General features: G+C 37.6%; 1 protein-coding gene across 2 annotated transcripts in view; it reads right to left on the reverse strand.

Annotated features, from left to right (window-relative positions):
- nf2a (NF2, moesin-ezrin-radixin like (MERLIN) tumor suppressor a) overlaps positions 1–17,405 on the reverse strand; it is a 29,775-nt gene extending 12,370 nt beyond the window's left edge. Inside the window, exons 1-11 of one of the 2 annotated variants that reach the window (XR_009241108.1) lie at positions 16,725–17,405; positions 15,420–15,545; positions 15,186–15,308; positions 9,857–9,940; positions 4,204–4,272; positions 3,956–4,038; positions 2,252–2,327; positions 1,582–1,716; positions 844–918; positions 530–643; positions 248–370 (exon numbers count right to left, since the gene is read on the reverse strand). Coding sequence is in view for 1 of the 2 variants with exons in the window: in XM_058635621.1 (XP_058491604.1) it covers positions 248–370; positions 530–643; positions 844–918; positions 1,582–1,716; positions 2,252–2,327; positions 3,956–4,038; positions 4,204–4,272; positions 9,857–9,940; positions 15,186–15,308; positions 15,420–15,545; positions 16,725–16,838 (1,122 nt within the window). In the remaining variant the exon portion in view is untranslated. The remainder of the gene's footprint in view (positions 1–247; positions 371–529; positions 644–843; positions 919–1,581; positions 1,717–2,251; positions 2,328–3,955; positions 4,039–4,203; positions 4,273–9,856; positions 9,941–15,185; positions 15,309–15,419; positions 15,546–16,724) is intronic. The other variant, XM_058635621.1, reaches the window with a different exon arrangement.
- Positions 17,406–17,954: the final 549 nt, after the last annotated feature.

The raw sequence follows: 17,954 nt of genomic DNA on the forward strand, positions 1-17,954 counted from the left end.
AATGGAGCAAAGAAATAGAAAATAAGTAGCAAGAATAAGAATTTACAAAAATATAGTAGGAACAAGGGGGATTGATGGGGATTGAGGACAACAAGGCAGAAGTGGGAGGCATTTAAGGGAAATAATTAGCAAATTAAAATGGAGACCAAGACCAATACAAAAGAATCCGACAAAATACTGAAGTGTACATGCAAAATACAGGCAGCAATATAATAGATATTGGTTTAGATAACAAATAAAGTCTCACCAGGGCATCATTGGCCATGTGAGCCTCATCCTGCAGCTGAATCAGCTGCCTCTGTAACTCATCCCTGGCTCTCTCTGCCTCTTCCCGGAGCTGCTTCTCCCTTTGCAAACGCTGCCGCTCCACCTGAACAACACAGACAGACGGCGTGTGGGCAAATATAAAGAGGATTTAATGAGAAACTAATTAGTGGCAATAAGGAAACTTTGCAGTACACTGAGATGGAAACGCCATTGTTCATGTTCAGCCACATCTCCTATTCTTTGTTCTATCCAATATCTGTACCTGTTTTCTGGCCCTCTCCTCTCTGGCCTGTGCCTTCATCTGCTGCACTTCAAGCGAGTCTATCCGCCGCCTACGCATAAACAGGTCATGGTTTCCTATACACAGCTGAAGGATCTGCACAAAAGACGCATAAAACAAGAATTGGTGGTATTCATAACAATTAAATTGTAATTCACCATCTAATTTCAGGCTTTTTCTTCACCTTAATGGTCAAAAACAAGGATAAGAATTATTGTTATTTTTTGGAGAAGAAAACTATTTGATAAACCATCTAAAGTCAAAAAAGCTTTTTTTTTAAGCTCAGTGGAACTCACCAACTTGTTAACTCTCAGACGTGAAGAGTTGAACTTGAAAACATTGGTCTTTTTGTCTAGAGGTTTGATCGTGAACTGAATAAGGAGACAAAAAAGTTTTGGTCAAAGCAACAAAAGTAGAAAAAGACCATCATACACATTGCTGTAGGAATAATTTTGGTGTTCTTGATCATAGTAATTCCATAACCTTTCAGCATAATGTAGATTCAATTACATGATAGTGAACTAGATTCATAAAATTCCATTTGTAAACTTGTAGAAATCTGACCTGTGATGGGAATTTATAGAAATTATGAATAGGAAGGGCAGGTCTACTAAGCAGCTGCACCTACATAACATCCCTTCAGTGGAAAGCTTGCTATTTTAGCAGTAGCAACAACTGCCTGTGCTGCAAATTAACTGAAAAAAAGAGAGTCAATAGCGTTAAAGAGATGTAGATATGCAGACTAATATGGTAGGAGGCGCTCATGGCAGAGAGCCTAACGTCCCAAAAAGTTTTTTTATCAAATGTCCTAATGATGAGACACAAAAATAAACAATTTCTCTACCCTATGAGCTTTAAGACTCATTACGTCACTATAGCATGTGCATGGTAAAGAATATTAAGATATAAATCTGATTGTCAAAGCAGAGAGCCATGATAATTAAAATGCAGATTCAAGCAGATCTACAATCAGTTTACAACAGTCTCTTGCAATACAAGCACTATTTTTGCAGAACAACAGCTGGTTCTCCCACCTCCTTATCGCTGTAGGAGATGTTGCGGATCTCGTTCCAGGGGAAGGAGCACTTGGGTGTCAGCCTATTGTCCTGCTCGTAGATGTGCAGACCCAGGGCATCCACGCCCAGGAGAAGATCAGTTCCTTTTTTATTCTGGATCACATTTGCAAATGGTGAAGTAAACAAAAGACAGTGAGCAGTCGTGAGGCCAACCTTCCAGTCAACATTTATTTGTTCCTGTATTTGACAGAAGTAGCACAGCAGTGACTCCGCTTGCCAAAACTATTTGTAAGAGCTGAGCTGAACAATGCCAGCCACCTGCAGGGTGTCTATGCCTTGTTCACTTGAAAAATATCACTACATTGTTTTACTTCAGCTGAGGTTGACTTGGTGGTATTTTAAAATGTCTTGGCCTTTTCGAGAATGTCTTGATCAAGGCTGCAGTCACCTTAAGTGAATTTCTGTTTGGAAAGAGTTATTGTGATATGTTTGCTACCTGGTAAACAAATCCAGTGTCCAACAGTAGGAGCCATTATTAAAAACAGACACATTTGTTCACAGCATGCTCAAAATTCAAAATCAATGAGGAATTAAAAACAGAAAACTCAGGCTGATAAAATGCAGCAAACCTCCTGATCCTCCATATTGGATTATTTTGTAAAGACACAGCAAAGTAGCAATAACTCACCCTGATTAAAAAGTAATTGACACCATACATGTCCAGGTCCTGAGCTATTTTTAAATACTCCATCTCAGCTTCATCCCTGGTTTAAACACAGAGAGAGAGAAAGAGATTGAGAGGGATCCAAGGGAATTGAGAAGAGAGGGGTGGAGGGAGGAAAGGATGAGAGACAAAGAGGTGCAGAGCAGAGGAGAGAACAAGAGAGAACAAACCACGCTTCCTCTGCTTCTGTGTGTAGCGTCTGTCATTTTTTGTGATCTATAAAAACTGTCGCAAAGCTTTTACGAGGGTGAAAACATAACCACAGTTCTGACAGAAAACATAACTATAATTCACTAATAGGCTTTAGAAGTTACGCTTGATGGAGACAACTTATTCCCATGCCCCATGGCATTTCTTTTGACAAAAGAAATGCATAATCTTTTCTGCTTTCTCTCTGTCTCTTTGTGTCTCTCTATTGCCAGGTATGGAGATTTGTTGAGATATTAGGGTCGACTCAGAAAAAAAAAAATCATGAGCATACTTGATGGCTGAGGGAAAATTAGGGCATCCTGGTGCCAAAACTTTTGACAAGTGGCTGTTTGATACAGCTAATAGAAAAATTGAAGATTTAGGCTTCATCAAAGTTTTATCAGGCAAGAGAGCATCACACTCAGTAAACACATATCAACTAGGTTGGATATATTCTGATATTAGAGAGGTTCAGAAGAGACTTGAATGGTTACAATGCAATTCAGTAAAAAAACATGCAAACGCACATCAAATGTCTGTCGAAGAACTTCGATGTTGTGCCGATATCTGTATTTTAATCCATCAAGTTCTACAATAAAATAAAGTGTTGGAGAACCTACAATAAAATGTTCGTTGAAAGCAACATTTATCTGTTTGACAAGTGCCATCTTGTTTTTTGAAACCACAACAGCCCATATTTGGATAAGAGAAAGGATATGAGGAAGAGGGGGTTGATCTTACTGATTTTTTTTTCTTACTTTTTTATATGAAAAGGTTTATGGATACTTTGTGATGCTGCGTTTAAGGGCACATTGGTGCTTTGATTTAACATGCTCATACACTGAAAATTCTGAAATTCTTAGCATGTTAACCAGCTAACATGTCCTCATGAGCATTGAAGACAAATACGTGCAGAGGTCGATGGGATGAGATATTTTAATCACAACCAGTGCAATAAATCAATCAATAAACTGTCACTGATGTTTAAAGAAAAGTATCTTAAAAAACATGAAAAACTATAAATAGACAATATATGACACAATGGTGTCACCAGAAGGCCAGTGACTTCCCTCCTGTGGCTCCACTACAGTGCATTACTTACTAAACAATTAGAACTCTAAAGGTGTGAGGACCACCAGCCACATTCCCTCTGCTAGGGCTGAAAGACTTATTGATCTGCACCAGTGACTCAATTATTACTTTTCTCCCACTGCTGAGGCTTCTGGCCTTTCAAATTCAATTTCCTGCACAGGGCACACCATCCACGGGAGTTTAAAGACACTCCACAATCCACATCCCTAACAATTACTCTACATCCATTTTTAACATGGTTTGGTATAATTCTGTAGCAAAGTGCAACATCTCCCAGTAAACATGGATGATGGGTTTTTGGAAAACATTTCTTTTTTATTCAACTTCACACAAAACTAAAATTGTGCTGATGACTGTGTTAGTGGTATAATTCAGTGCAGCTCTCACCTTGTTCTACCCCTGTGCTCAGCATAGCATGCCGTGATCCTCTCCTCCCACATTTCTGCAGTCATTTGGTACAAGTTAATCACCTGTAATGGAGATAGACAGACATAAATATCCATGAATGCATGTGGAGCAATACAGTTCACTCTGCAGTGCCATGTCATAATGCAGATGTAGGCCTGGGTGGTTATAACAAAGATGTAAACACCATTGTTCATAGACGACAATAAGTAAACTCAGCTGTAACTCACCCTCTTTGGCAGCAATTCCTCCTCTGCCAGGAAGCCAGGTTTGTGAACACTAGGGTCATAGTCTCCGTACTGCAAAATGGAGCAAAGGTGCCAAAAGGATTAAAAATCACTCCAAAGTAATGGCCACAATCCACCTTTCCTGCAATAATGGTGCAGACCATGTTTCTCCTGGGAGACGTTCTCAAGATGCAAACTACAGCCCTGTTAAGAAAAGTGTCTGTCAGAGAATGAATGGTAGCTACTCTGCCATCAGGTCATTAATGTAGTGGACCAGGTGTTGGGAGACGGGATAAATGACTATTTGAAATATATCAGAGAGAACTGAGACTGATCACTTATCATCATTGAACTGGGGTACAAATTATATCCATGCATGTTTGAGGAGAGATATGAATGGATTAGGGCATGACTGAATGGTTGTGAATTTCCTCTGGGCTACTGGAAAGCTGATGGAGGGATATGAATTATACATGTAGTTACAGTTGAGAAAGTGGGCTCTGACTGTTGATTTATGTAAGTAGGTTAACGTGCACATCTACCTGTACCTGGGCACAGCTGCATGCTCAGTGTACATTTTTTGAAAGTAGTAATTCCTTTCCTTTACACTGTGATTTGTTAAGTTATTAATCAGTTTAACTTTACTTGGTTTTATACATGTAACATGTATTTTTGTTCCATTTTCCATTATTCCACAACCTAGTAGTACTTGCAGTATCTGAGTACTTCGCTCAAAAAAGATAATTAAGCTTAAGAGAAGAGAGCAGTCAACCACACAGTTGGACCTTCAGGCATAAATGACCAGTGAGGGTGAAGAGTGTGGAGTTTTATATCACTGGTTGTTCTAAAATTAAATTGCCTTAAAATTGTTTAATTTAGATTTTTATTTCTGCTTTGAGCAATAGTGGATCAGGAATAGCAAACCTATATCATTTCATGCATAGCAGAAAACTCTGCACTGCATGCAATTGTGCTAATTATATATTATATAAATTATTTATGTGCTAAATTAAGTATTTTTTTATAGTTTATCTCTTTCTCTCCCGTGCTTCTCAGTGCTGCCCATCCAAATTATGAATGTGTTTTCATAAACAGTGAGGACTACTTCTTTGGGGAGTTCTGACTCCTGGAAAAAAGTGTTATGGAATATTTGTAGACTTTCCTGACAACCACTGAGACTGAAAGACCCATGACACTGAAAAACAACTGCTAAGTTAGTAATACCTGTCAGAATAAAGAGCTACTTGAAAACATATTTTAACAAAAGGTATTTAATTGACAGCAGCTTTAAGAGACCTGGATTTAATAAGCTCAACACAGAGACTAAAAAGCCTGGAACCAATGCAGTGGAGACACACATAATAGAGAAGCTGAGGGCCATTTTATTAGATCTTTTCAGTTTCCCATCCTCACAGCTCCTACTCCCTCATTTACTCTGTTTGTTTGCAAATGCAATATAATTGATCTTATATACACTGGAGATATAACTCAGCTCACACACAGTCAGGATGGCATTTTGACAGGGGCAGAACTCTCAGACGCTTTCTGATTAAACACCGTTCCTCCCATTCCTTCAAAAAAGCCCAAAGTTACAGCGAAAATCGATTCTCAAAGGACAGCCATGTGTCAATATTTTCACTTAACATTATCGCCAGCAGCCCAACAGTGACTGCAGCCTAATGGATATATTCTGTTCAATAAACCCGTTTTCTAAATCTAGGAAATGTGTTTTGCACACTCTCCGGGCACTCTTGAAGAAAAATCAATTTACAGCACAATAGTGAGAAATACAGGGTTCTCATATCTAACCATGAAATACACTCTATAACCAATGAAAGGTGATACTATTGCGAATCTTAAAATAGTGGAAATAGGACTTTTTCCTCAGTCATCCTGTAACTTAGTGGCTGCCCTATTAAATTTTCAACACTTTCATTAAAGCACATGTCTTGTTAAAGCATCCTTTTAAAGACAGGGACTCCCACAAGTGTCATTAATGCCTGTTAAGTTTGTTATATCCCTCCCCATTTGGTTGGACAAAGATCTCAATGTCGCTACTCGGGGACTACTCCTTACTGAGGGAGTTGACTGCATTCCCTGTTCAATGACAATACCTAAGTAACTCCCACTACATTTTTCCACCACAGAATGGCTGTTTCTCCAAATTCCCTATCCACTATGCCTTCTTGTAGTCCTCTACCAACTCAGAATACAAAGCAGGAGGTCATGAAACACCTTTTCAGAGACACAGAGAACGAACTGTTGGCTTATTTACACATACAAATACCTACAAAACTTGACTATGGGTTAATTTATTTGTTTATTTATTCATTCATTCATTCATTCATTCATTTATTTATTTATTTATTTATTTATTTATTTATTTAACAGACCAAATAACTTACTTTTCAAGTAATCAAATTAATCTATGATAAAATGCTGGTGCTGCATGATTAATAATATATCATAATAAAGTGAATGAACATTGTTTGATGATAAGTGCCTGATGAAGTCTGATGGATCATAATACCCAACTAGGCAGGTACATTATAGCATTTAAATAAATTATTTTTTATGATTTTAATAACCTTCATACAAACATTATGACATACAGTACACTTAATCTTATACAAAGGGTAACATGTAAAAGACATTATATTACATAACATACAGTAATGTTATCATATTATAAAATGGTGCATGAAATGTATGTGTCCATTAAGAAACAATATAATATAATTCATATTCATTATTATTTTTTGTGATTGACTGTCACCTTGGAATAGCTTCTCATTCAGGACATGCGTAAACACATATACACACACACACACACAAACAGGTTTGCATAGCTATTCTCCATAGGACACTGCACTGACTTCCATTCATTTGGACAGCCGAGATAAAGCCTTATCACTAACCTTAACCATAACCAGTTAATGTTTAACCCAAACCTTAACCTAACCACAATTCAACTCTCAGGCTTAAACTTAATTAATTCCTGGGAAATGAGGTTCTGCCTTATAAGGAGCAGGTTTTGGTACCCATGAGGACTACTGGTCCTCACAAGGTCAGTGTTTATGCCAGAAAAGGTCATCAAGAGGTGACAAATACAAGAACAGACATACACATCTAGTATCCCTTCTATTCAAACGCAGTCCATAACTCAAACAAGGTAATGGTGGCTTTTATAGCCGCTGTGAATTATGGTATAATCTCTCTCGCTCTGACCGGATTACACACATGGATTCTGTGTGCTACTATCTATACTGAACACACGTAGCTATGAGTCACAGTGTAGGACATTAAAGTCTTTGGGAATATGCCTGTTCTCCCTCCATTATTCTATCTTCAGACTGGTATAATAATGATTAGAGATGAGCAAGAGTACCGAAGTAGATCCCACTGTGGGATACACTCTGCTTCACAGACTACACAGTAGTTCAGCATAATAGCAACTCATGATGAGAAGTGGAGAAAGGAAAAGTCTGCCAAAAATCTTTCTGCAGCTGCACTGCTAAACCAGTATATGTCTCCCCTCTATAATGCCAATTCACTCACACTGGCTCGAAAATCAAAGTGGACAATAAACTAAAACAGATTGTGGTGTGAAACTTTCATTCATTAATTAATTAATTAATTTATTTATTCAGCTGTTAAAGAATCAAGAAGGCCAACAGCAAAGTGCATAAGTCTTAAGGTGATTTGCAGGTTTTTCTTGATCCACATAGTCTCCTTGATCTGAGACCTGCAAATTGGCATGGGAAAGGCAAGTCTCCGAGGGCTCTTGGATAAATCTTTAAGGTAGTGCTCCATTCTCACTAGACCCTGTCTGACTGTCAAAAAGCTGTACCTCACTCCCTGTATCTTTTTGCTTGGGGAAAGATGGGATCCTTCAACCAAAACGACCAACACTGCAAGAGGTTTATTGAGGGTGGAGGGTTTTCCTGTGAAGTGATTTCCATACACTCTAGGTAACTTATACAGGTCATATGGTAAAAAATAAATTTTACAAAAAAAACTAAACATTAGTTTTAGAAAAGAGAGGTTTTGATTATCTACATATAGACATACAGATCGCATTCACAATAATTTACATTGTACATTACTCTAATTTACACACCCACAGATCTTTTTCATTGTGCTATGCATTCATCCAAGATCGTTCCGATAAGAACTTGGTTGTACCTCTGGGATGTCTTTAGTCCTCAGCTTTTAAGGACTATTGAATTACTGCATATTGATGTTCTCAAAATAGTTTTCAAAATAACTTGTAATATTTATTATTGTATGTTTGTATGTATTATTTCAGAACCAAGGACAGCACTTTATGTTGAGCGTAGGTGTGATGAGACTGGAACTTTTTTCAGGTTCATTCTCTAGCTAAAAGACTGCACAATAACCAAACTCCTTCACTTGGTCACTCACCACTTGCTACAAATAGTAGTAAAGTAAAGTAAAGTAAAGTAAAGTAAAGTAAAGTAAAGTAAAGTAAAAAGCTACAAGCACAGAGGGAATCCTTCAGTAACTATTGTCTTTTCTCAGGTTAAACAAACAACAGTGTGGTGTTTGTTCTGCTGTTTAGAGCAGCCCATAAAAAAGACTACTTCCCAAGCACTCAAGCCAAAGGTTTGAACATTAAAACCATTTCATTAGAGGCTCTATAGCACCTCATAAAATACTGATGGAAATTTTACACTTCAGTACCAAAAGTAGCCAATGATTGTGTGCTCTTTGGATGAATTCTTGATCAATTGTACCTTAATAATGTACGTTTTCTGGGTAGAGATCAGATATATAAACGATTACAACAGCCATGCCTTGGGTGAAGAAGGGGTAGATATCTGTTAATCCATAAGTTTAGGTACATAAACGATGTGAAGATGTTTCCAGATGTGTCAAATTTTCTCTCTGTCAGTTCGAATGGGTTTGATACCAAACTGCTGCACCTACTGCCATATAAAGCAGATCACGTCAGTGTGTTAGTTCATTTAAAAAGAAACCATTCAATGCTAGTTCTATCAACTTTACAAGTCACAACATTCAAGTAAAAATGCCTCCCACAACATGCACAGGTTACCATACACTAAAGCCTCCTAACTCGGGCTGATTTCATTCTGTACTAAGTGTCTGTTACTAGTTCTTATCCGACTCCCTTACCCTGGTGGTAACCTGATCTCTGTCTTACATAGAGGTCCGTAAGTCCAGAAAAGCCAGCAAAATCAGGCTACACTTTAAGAACTGCAATGTAAAGAGGATTTCCACAAATAAAGTAAAAAGCGTCTCAGAAATAAATTGGGTTGGTGTAGTGGATAGCTCTCTTGCCATTGCATCAAAAAGACCTGGGTGTGACCTGTTCGGAACAAGGGCCTTTCTGCATGGAGTTTGTTCTACCCACGTGTGTAGGTTTTCTCCAGGTTCACTGGTTTCCTCCCACAGTCCAAAAACATGCAGATTTGAGGATTAGGCAAATTTGACACTCTAAATAGGTGTGAGTGTGATGGTTGTTTGTCTCTATGTGGCCCTGTGATGGGAAGCTGGGAGTGACACCCGTGACCCTCATGTGGAGCGGTAGAAGTTGGATGGATGGATGGATGGCTTTAAAGACAGGCAGACATATCAGTGGATGGAAGGATGGATGGTGTTTGACAGCACTAACCTTGGCGTGGACAGCATAGGAGGCCAACAGCACAGATGCCTCTGGTGGACAGTGTATCTCCTCCTCCAGGATGTTCTTCTTCACCTGAGGAGTCACCAAATATATTCAGCTTTGGAAACTGAGTTCAATCCCTCTTTAACCTTTCTAACACAAAATCAATTCAGGATTAATCATGCAGCTTAATTGTTAATTTGTGTGTCTTTTTGCTGTTAAATGTTGGAACAGCACTGAAGGCATTTCCGATCATGGCATTTAGAGATAATGTGTTTTTTTTGTGCGTGTGACTTATTTGCACATTATTAATATATTTCAAATCTGTATTCAGATAATGAAACTTTCAAATCAGCAAAGAATTTTGATATTGTCATTTTTATAGACTGAGGTTGAAGTTTCACTTCTGACAAGCAAACAACTAACCAATCAGAATGTGTGATGTAAAATACATTAACAAATATGCACAGCTGGAGAAATGGTACATAAAATCTGTCCTAAAGTGGTTAAAATTGTATCTCCTGAACTAAGCCTCTCTTCTTCAGTGTTGGCTATAACAAGATGTGTGGGTTTTTTTTTCAGATTTTTCAGAAAATGTTGTGATTTTTCACACTAGATGTGCATACAAATCAAAATGTACTTCAGAATTATTCACACCTTCATGCAGTTTATTTCTGCTGCTATTGACATACAAAGACCTTGCACCTGGGTTTTTAGGAGGGAGACTTTTACTTACATTATGAATCAGGACCTCTAATTTTTGGTTTTAGTTTCGAGTTTAAAGCCTCTGTTACAGATTAATAGTTTGTCACTATGTTTTTATGGTGAACCTTTTTAAGAACTCCCGTTCCCAGTGGGACAGTTATATGTATTGAGCCTGAGACACACATTTTGTTGTTATATAAAACGTATGTGTGCATTATTTTCCTCAAGTTACCACAGCCTCCATCCTATTGATTTTAACAAAGAGAACTAAATTTCTCTTGAGATACAGGACTGTGTAAAAATTCAAAAACAAAATTAAAAAAAATTATGTGATATTTGGTATATGGATTGGAATAATGTGATTGAAAGATGATTTCATATTGCAACAAATGCAATAGAAGCATGCAATAGAAGCAGTTTTTGTTTCTTTTGTTTCCCATATTTTTGTTGACGTGTTCCACTAAAGTGAGGGAGAAATAAATATTATGTATGTCATTACGGCATTGTTAATGCAATAATTAATGGTGGCAAAGACATTTGCAATGTACAGTAGGTGATCTAACTTAGCTGAAATGAAAAGGATACACAACTATGCTGTTGACAGGCAGACCTTACTTTTACTTCATTGAAGCGCTACACAATTAAAACATAGTTTTCAGGCTCAAATTTTTAGGGACAACACAGCAATGCTGCAAACTGCATAAATAAACTTCCAGCTACCACAGCTGCAGAACACTCATTCCTGCTCATTTTGGTGGGGTCTGGAGGGAAGACAAACTCTGCCAAGTAAATATTGTAAGACTTAAGTATCATAACCACATGGGGACCTATTAGACACTGAGCCAAGAACTATGTACTTCAGCCAACAGTATTTCATATGATCATTAAGCTGCTCCAACAATATCAGCTTGCAAGTCAGCAAAGCATAGCACCATGACACCAATCTCCAAATGATAGTAAAAGGAAAGTGACACACATTTTTAGACTTTCTGTTATACCTCCAGGATAGCTGACACTGTGTTTTGAGAATTGTGTTGTGAATTTGTGCTGTTATTATGAATTTACTCCACTCAGTCGGCATGGCAAAAGCTAGGGTTGGTAACATACTTTTATAGAGTATAGGGGAAAAATTCTGTAATGGGTTTTCAGCAAAAATCAATTACTAGACTTTGATCAGAAACGCTCTCATCATAATTAAATACTGTATTGCAATAAATGGAAGTTAATTTAGACTTGGTGCTGATGGCTCCACTGTTCAGATGCTCCCTGGATTGGCCAAACAGCATGCCAAGCCAAACTGGGAGGACAATGAAGGACTACCCCCATACAAGGGTGAGCCCAAGCAAAACGTTGAATAAAATTTTTTTGAGAAGCATGTCAGACTCTGATCTTGAAAGGTGGAGACTAGTGTATTTGGCGACAAAGCTTTGCCAGGGGCAGTGGTGTGAGGCAGCATTGGTGTAGCAAGAAATGAGTGGGGATGGAGTGTTACATAAAGCAGCTATCTTGTCAGCTGATTAGCTTGTAGCTCACTATTGTAGCTTTGACAACAACTGCCTACACTGTAAAGCAACCTAAAAAAGTGTCTATAAGAGAGCTGGAAAATACACACAATTCAAGGTCTCTCCATATTCTACTGGTGAAGGAGCTCGGGACAGAGAGAGGCAATGCCATAACTGCCAACTGTCTACAATGTATATTCTACAGTCTATTTTAACTAATTCTTATAGTTTAAGTGTTAATATCTTTTTATATTGTAATTTTCTTTTTTGGTAATGCATGTTTATTATTTATTATCTTTATCTTTACTGTCTTGCTGCTGTAACAATGTAAATTTCAATGTAAAATCTTATCTTATCTTATCTTATCTAACATTACTATTTAACAACCCGGGGATGAGACTCAACTACTATTTTTTTTAACAATCCTGACTACTACAGAAAGAAATGGTTCAAGCTTTCATGTGTTACCTTAAATGTCATGAAATGACAGTAATAACATGATTTCTTATTATGGTTGGAAATGCACTTTAACAAGCTTGTTTTAGATTTGTGTGCTGCTTCTCGCCAGGTGTCTTTTCCTAAGCTCTGTCACCTGTCAAATTAATTAAATCCTAAACATGCAGAACTACATATAGAGCACAAAGCTGGGTTGTAAGGCCACGCAATAGCCTTACGCAAGTGGTTGGTACAGTGTGTGGAGATTCTTGGGGCAAAGATGCTTCTGCTGCAGTAGTAGTAGTAGTAGTAGTAGTAGTAGTAGTTGTTATGTAGCCAATTTAATGCTTCAAACCTTATCATTTGCACAGGCAGTCATGCTGTCTGCTGGTGTTTTGAACTAACAAAGGTGGGGAGCCAGAGGTGACAGCCCTTAATCATGGCTCGCGCTGAAGAGGCTGAAGCTGCAATCTGGTTTACAAATTAGACTACGTTGTTGCAAAGATTGCAAGCTAAGGTAATGTGAATGTGTCTGTTTGTGTAAATGGTGTAGTGTGTGAGGTGCACCTATGTGTGTGTTTATATTTGAGTGTTAATGTGTCCAGGTTGGTTTCTGATCATTTCTGATAAGCACTATTCCACCTGTCATGCCCGTGACACTATCTGAATAGAGGTCTACTCCTGACATTTTGGGAATTAATGAGAGCAAAGTTATTAGCAGACAGGCAATAAGAGACATTATGCAGTTTGTATTCTTCTCTCGATACAGCTGTGTGTCATTTGAACTGTTAAGTTATCTTTTAGTTGTAGCCTTTTCTTTTTAAGCATGGTTTCCCTCTGAAACAAATAAACTGCTCTGCCTAGCTCTAAAAAGACAAGTAACACAGATGGACTTTTTTAATAAGAGCCTCTATCCAAATGCAGAGATGCCCTGCTGACATAGCCACATAACTAAGCCAGCTCAACAGGCTGGACATGAATGGCATGTTATGGAAAAGGAGCATCCCATGGAGAATATGTCAATAGCAGGCCAATAACTAAGCCCTTAAAGCCTAACTTGTAATTGATAAATGCGACTGCCGTGCCGGTAGTATTGGACTGTGAGAGCATAGTTAGAAATCTCATCTCTTGCGAGCAGAGTGGTGAAGCAGGCTCCACAAGAATTCCCTGGAGAGAATTAAGTAGTGAGAAAGGCAGTGGTACAATGTTGCACATTGATTCCACATGGCTGCACACAATCAAGACAGGGACAAAAAGTGAAAAATCGAAGTGTGGGGACACTTGCCCCCTGTTGGCACTGGGTCGGTAAGAACAGTAAAAAAGTCGCAGACACAGAGCAGAAAACACACTTCTGATGTGCAAGGGTGAAAAGGATCATCTGAAATTCACATTTTGAAGGCTGACACTCAGAAACTTATTTTCTCCAGCATCCATTTAAACTAATCAAGCTCCTGAAAGAGACAACTCCAGCTTTAAAAGCCTGAAACACACGCACTCTTGAAGGGAAATTACAATTAAGAAAAGAAAACGTTTTTTTAACAGTCTACCCACTAGCCATGGTGGATTTCAGGTGTATTGAACCTCTGAGCCTTTTAATTATAACTTAAAAATCAGTGCAGAAAGAAGTCAACCAAATGTTGCCCATGTTGCTAAGTTGATGGCAAGATATTGTCCAGCATTGTTGGGTGGGAGAATGGCCTTGTCAAAGAGCTCCATCTGAATGGTGTGGGTTTGAGCTTCAACATATAAATAATACAAAATAATTGGCAAGCACATATGCAGGAATATTTGTATAAAGAGATTTGATTGGTCAGTGCTAGGGCTGAACAATTAATCACAATTTTCTCAAAATCTCAATATGACCCACTGAAGTTTCCAATTTGCAGGAGGCGCAATATTTGTTAAAGCCAAAATGTGTGTCAAAATATTTTCAATGAATTATTGTCTTGACCCACCCATACGCATCTTATTCTACAGACTGAAGGGAATATCTGTTTCTGCACAAATATCACACAGTAATCATTTTAAATGTGTTTTTTGAATGAAAATGAGAATAATGATGTAAAAAGTACCCTTCCCTGCTAAAGTAAGCATGCTGCAGTGGTAAGACATATAGGGCCGGGTATCACAACTAATACAGAATAGAATAGAATAGAATAGAATAGAATAGAATAGAATAGAATCCCAATTTGGGTAATTAATATGGTTCAGCTTAATATGATCCAATTATTCAAATCAATGAAGTTACAGTTTTTTTGTTTTCACAATTTTTAAACTTGAAATAACCAGACATTGGCTTTTTAGCTTTTAGCATTTATTAATCTCACAATTCTTGAATGGACACTGGATCTTTCAACTGAAAATATATTTCAATAAGAAAATCATTTTTAGATCCAGCACTACCTAGATTTAAGTAAGAATGCAGGACAGGTCATTTTGCAAAGAGCCAGTGTTGTGTGGTGCCATTAAAGTACCCTTTCCATGTAAAGCTGAAGAGAGTCAATGACGCTTATTTTGCCACAATACCTGAAACACTACAGTCCATCTACTGTACCCTGTAAACACTGTAATAGATGTGAATTGCACAGTAATAACATAGCCTGAGTATATGATTAGAGGTTGTCTATTTCAGGTTTAAATATAACAAAAATCTAAATATGATCTGATATAAAGAGATTAATATTATGAATAGTTACTTGTAAGAAGAAGAGATGCTGTGTGATATCTTGCACCAACTCTTCCTCAGCATTTTCGGGGTAAAACTTGGCCAGGAAATGAAGGATGATTGGCTCCTCCTTTGGCACCTCCTGATCTAGAACCTGCAACAATGAAGTGAATAAGTGTTTTTCTTCATGATGGCCGCTTCATCCAGTTTATATGAACAATGTTTATGTATCAACAAAATCCAGTCAGAAAGTAGAATCACTTACCTTCTTATCCATCTTCAGCCAAGCAACGGTGTCCTTGATGTTATACTGGAGACCAAAGAACCATGTCTCTCTTAGTCCCAGAGCTCGGCACACCATGTCAAAAAGGTCTTTTCCTTTCCACTTGACCTGAAACATATATAGCTTTTAACTCAACAGATAATGTTGTAGGAATTGGCTACGAAAACAATTCCAATAAAAAAAAACATTAAGAAGCTGGGAGCCATAATTTGTAGGTTGAGAGACTTCAAGCTTGGTGTAAAAAAGTTTTAAACTAGGAACATCAGCATCAGATCCATGGCAAAAGGCAACCAAAAAGACCCATGCAAGGCTGAATGGCCTATCCCTTTATAAATGCTATTTACAAAACCCAAATTAAATCCAATTACATCCCCAGTGTAGAAAATAGAAACATGTAACTAACATTTATGCTGCTCTTAGTAATTACCAACTGTAAACGTTGGCAGGGGCTCCTCCCTTTAAGTACATAGACGGTATCTGGAAGTAATTTCAATGTCTTTCAGTTTTGGTGTATCACCAACCAAGTCATATACTTATTCAAAGACATTGTAGGAAGGCAAAAAAATATGCTGTGAGACACCATGTTGACAATGCAGGGTGATGCACACATTCAGCAAAGGCCTATACTGCACTGAATAATTTCCCGAATTCCATTGCTGCATAGGACAGAAATACATTTTAATATATGCAGGTGCTGCAGAGCAGATAAACCAAATGAATGTGTTCATAGCTTTTTGCTGCCATCTTGTGTTTAAAATTACCACAAAAGGAAGAATCTTTACTACTGTACTGTAGTGCTTTTTCATCTAAACATACAATCAGTCAGCCACACAGCAGCAACATGTAGACATGGTTAAGATGAACTGCTTTAGTTCAAACTAAGGATCACAAAGAGTGATCTGTAAGTTACTGTGGCATGTTGGTGCAGGACAAGCTTGTCTGAGTGTCATACATCTACTGGGATTTTCACGCATAGCCATTTCTATGGTTTACAGAAAAAATATCCAGTGAGCAGCAGTTCTAAAACGCCTTGTTGATGTCAGAGGTCAAAGGAGAATAGCCAGAATGGTTCAAGATGACAGAAAGGCAACAGTCACTCAAATAACCATTTGTTACAATCAAGGTATTTAAAAGACATGCAAACCATGAAGACCATACCAGTGGAACACCTGTCACTGTGTCCTAGTGAGTATAGCCTTAGTAGCATAAATGTGGACTTGTTATAATCTGTGGAGTTTTGTGATAAATTAAGCACAAATAATTCAGAGTTGTATGACATATACACACCTCACAGCTGAACTCCAAGTCTGACTCCATCGTGCATATCCTGACGCTGAAGGTCCTGGATTGTTTTCTCAACAGTGAGTTAAATCCCATCTTTGCAGCGAAGGCACTCGCCATGGCCAATGAATGGATTTTTATTAACTAATACAAAGTATTTCAATTTCTCTAATTTGACTACACTAATACTGTCTCACATATGCTGAACTATGTGGTTGAGAATCAGAGAAATAAATAATTTTGGCAAAGATATCAGAAGATAAACGGAGTACATGGGACTGACCAGGTTCTGATACATTTCCTAGTTCAGTTGTCGAAGCTTAACAGAAAAAAATATTTAACGTTGAATTACTTACTTTTACTGACATTTTATTATTTCCCGAACTTTACATACTTTACTAGAGTTTTACGTTACTTTACGCTAACTACCGGAGAAAATATCAATATGAGCTACTCTGAGTTACTTCAGCCTCGGCTTGTTGCTGGAGTTAAAGCTAGATAAATAGAAATAAATAAGGCAACCAGAATTACCTATCCAACATAAAGCATTGTCTTTCGCCGGAGTTAAACATATTAAATTGTGAATCTAACAGGTTGAAGCAAGTTGGCTACACTACGCAGGAAACAAAGCTTTAGCTAACTGCTCTGCTGCTAACCATTTGTTAGCTGTTTTGGCCATAAAGTTATGGTGCGTTCAAGTGCTGTACATACGTTTGTAATAACAATAACAACAGCAGACAGAGTACAAAAATGCATCAATCTGCAGTAAAATATGTACCAGTAGGCCTATATAATGCGAATATTTAAATTTTCAAATCAGATTTCGTTTGATGACATGTGTTATATAGCCTTCATAACAAAGTATTCCTCTACATGTCTCTCACTGAAAGGCTACAAAATTAAACAAACTATTAAATAACAAAGAGATCATTTGAGTGGCTTAAAGGTGAGAGATTATTGGCAGACCTGAGTTGATTAGTTGGTCATTTGGTCAATCACTTATTTGAGTGAGAAAATAGTCAGCAACTAGTCTGAAATATGTTAGTTTCTTTTATATATTGGGAAAATGCAATGTATTGGGAAACCACATAATAAAAGCTGTTATGTGGAGTTTAAATATTGAATAATTTGGTAATTAATTTATGGTGAATCAATCTATCATATTCTTAACACATATTGAGTTTTCTGTTCTTTGGAAATCAACTCTCTACCAGTGTATGTATTCTAAAAAAGACG

The sequence above is a fragment of the Solea solea genome, chromosome 8 (genome assembly GCF_958295425.1).
Source record: "Solea solea chromosome 8, fSolSol10.1, whole genome shotgun sequence".
NCBI classification, from domain to species: Eukaryota; Metazoa; Chordata; class Actinopteri; order Pleuronectiformes; family Soleidae; genus Solea; species Solea solea.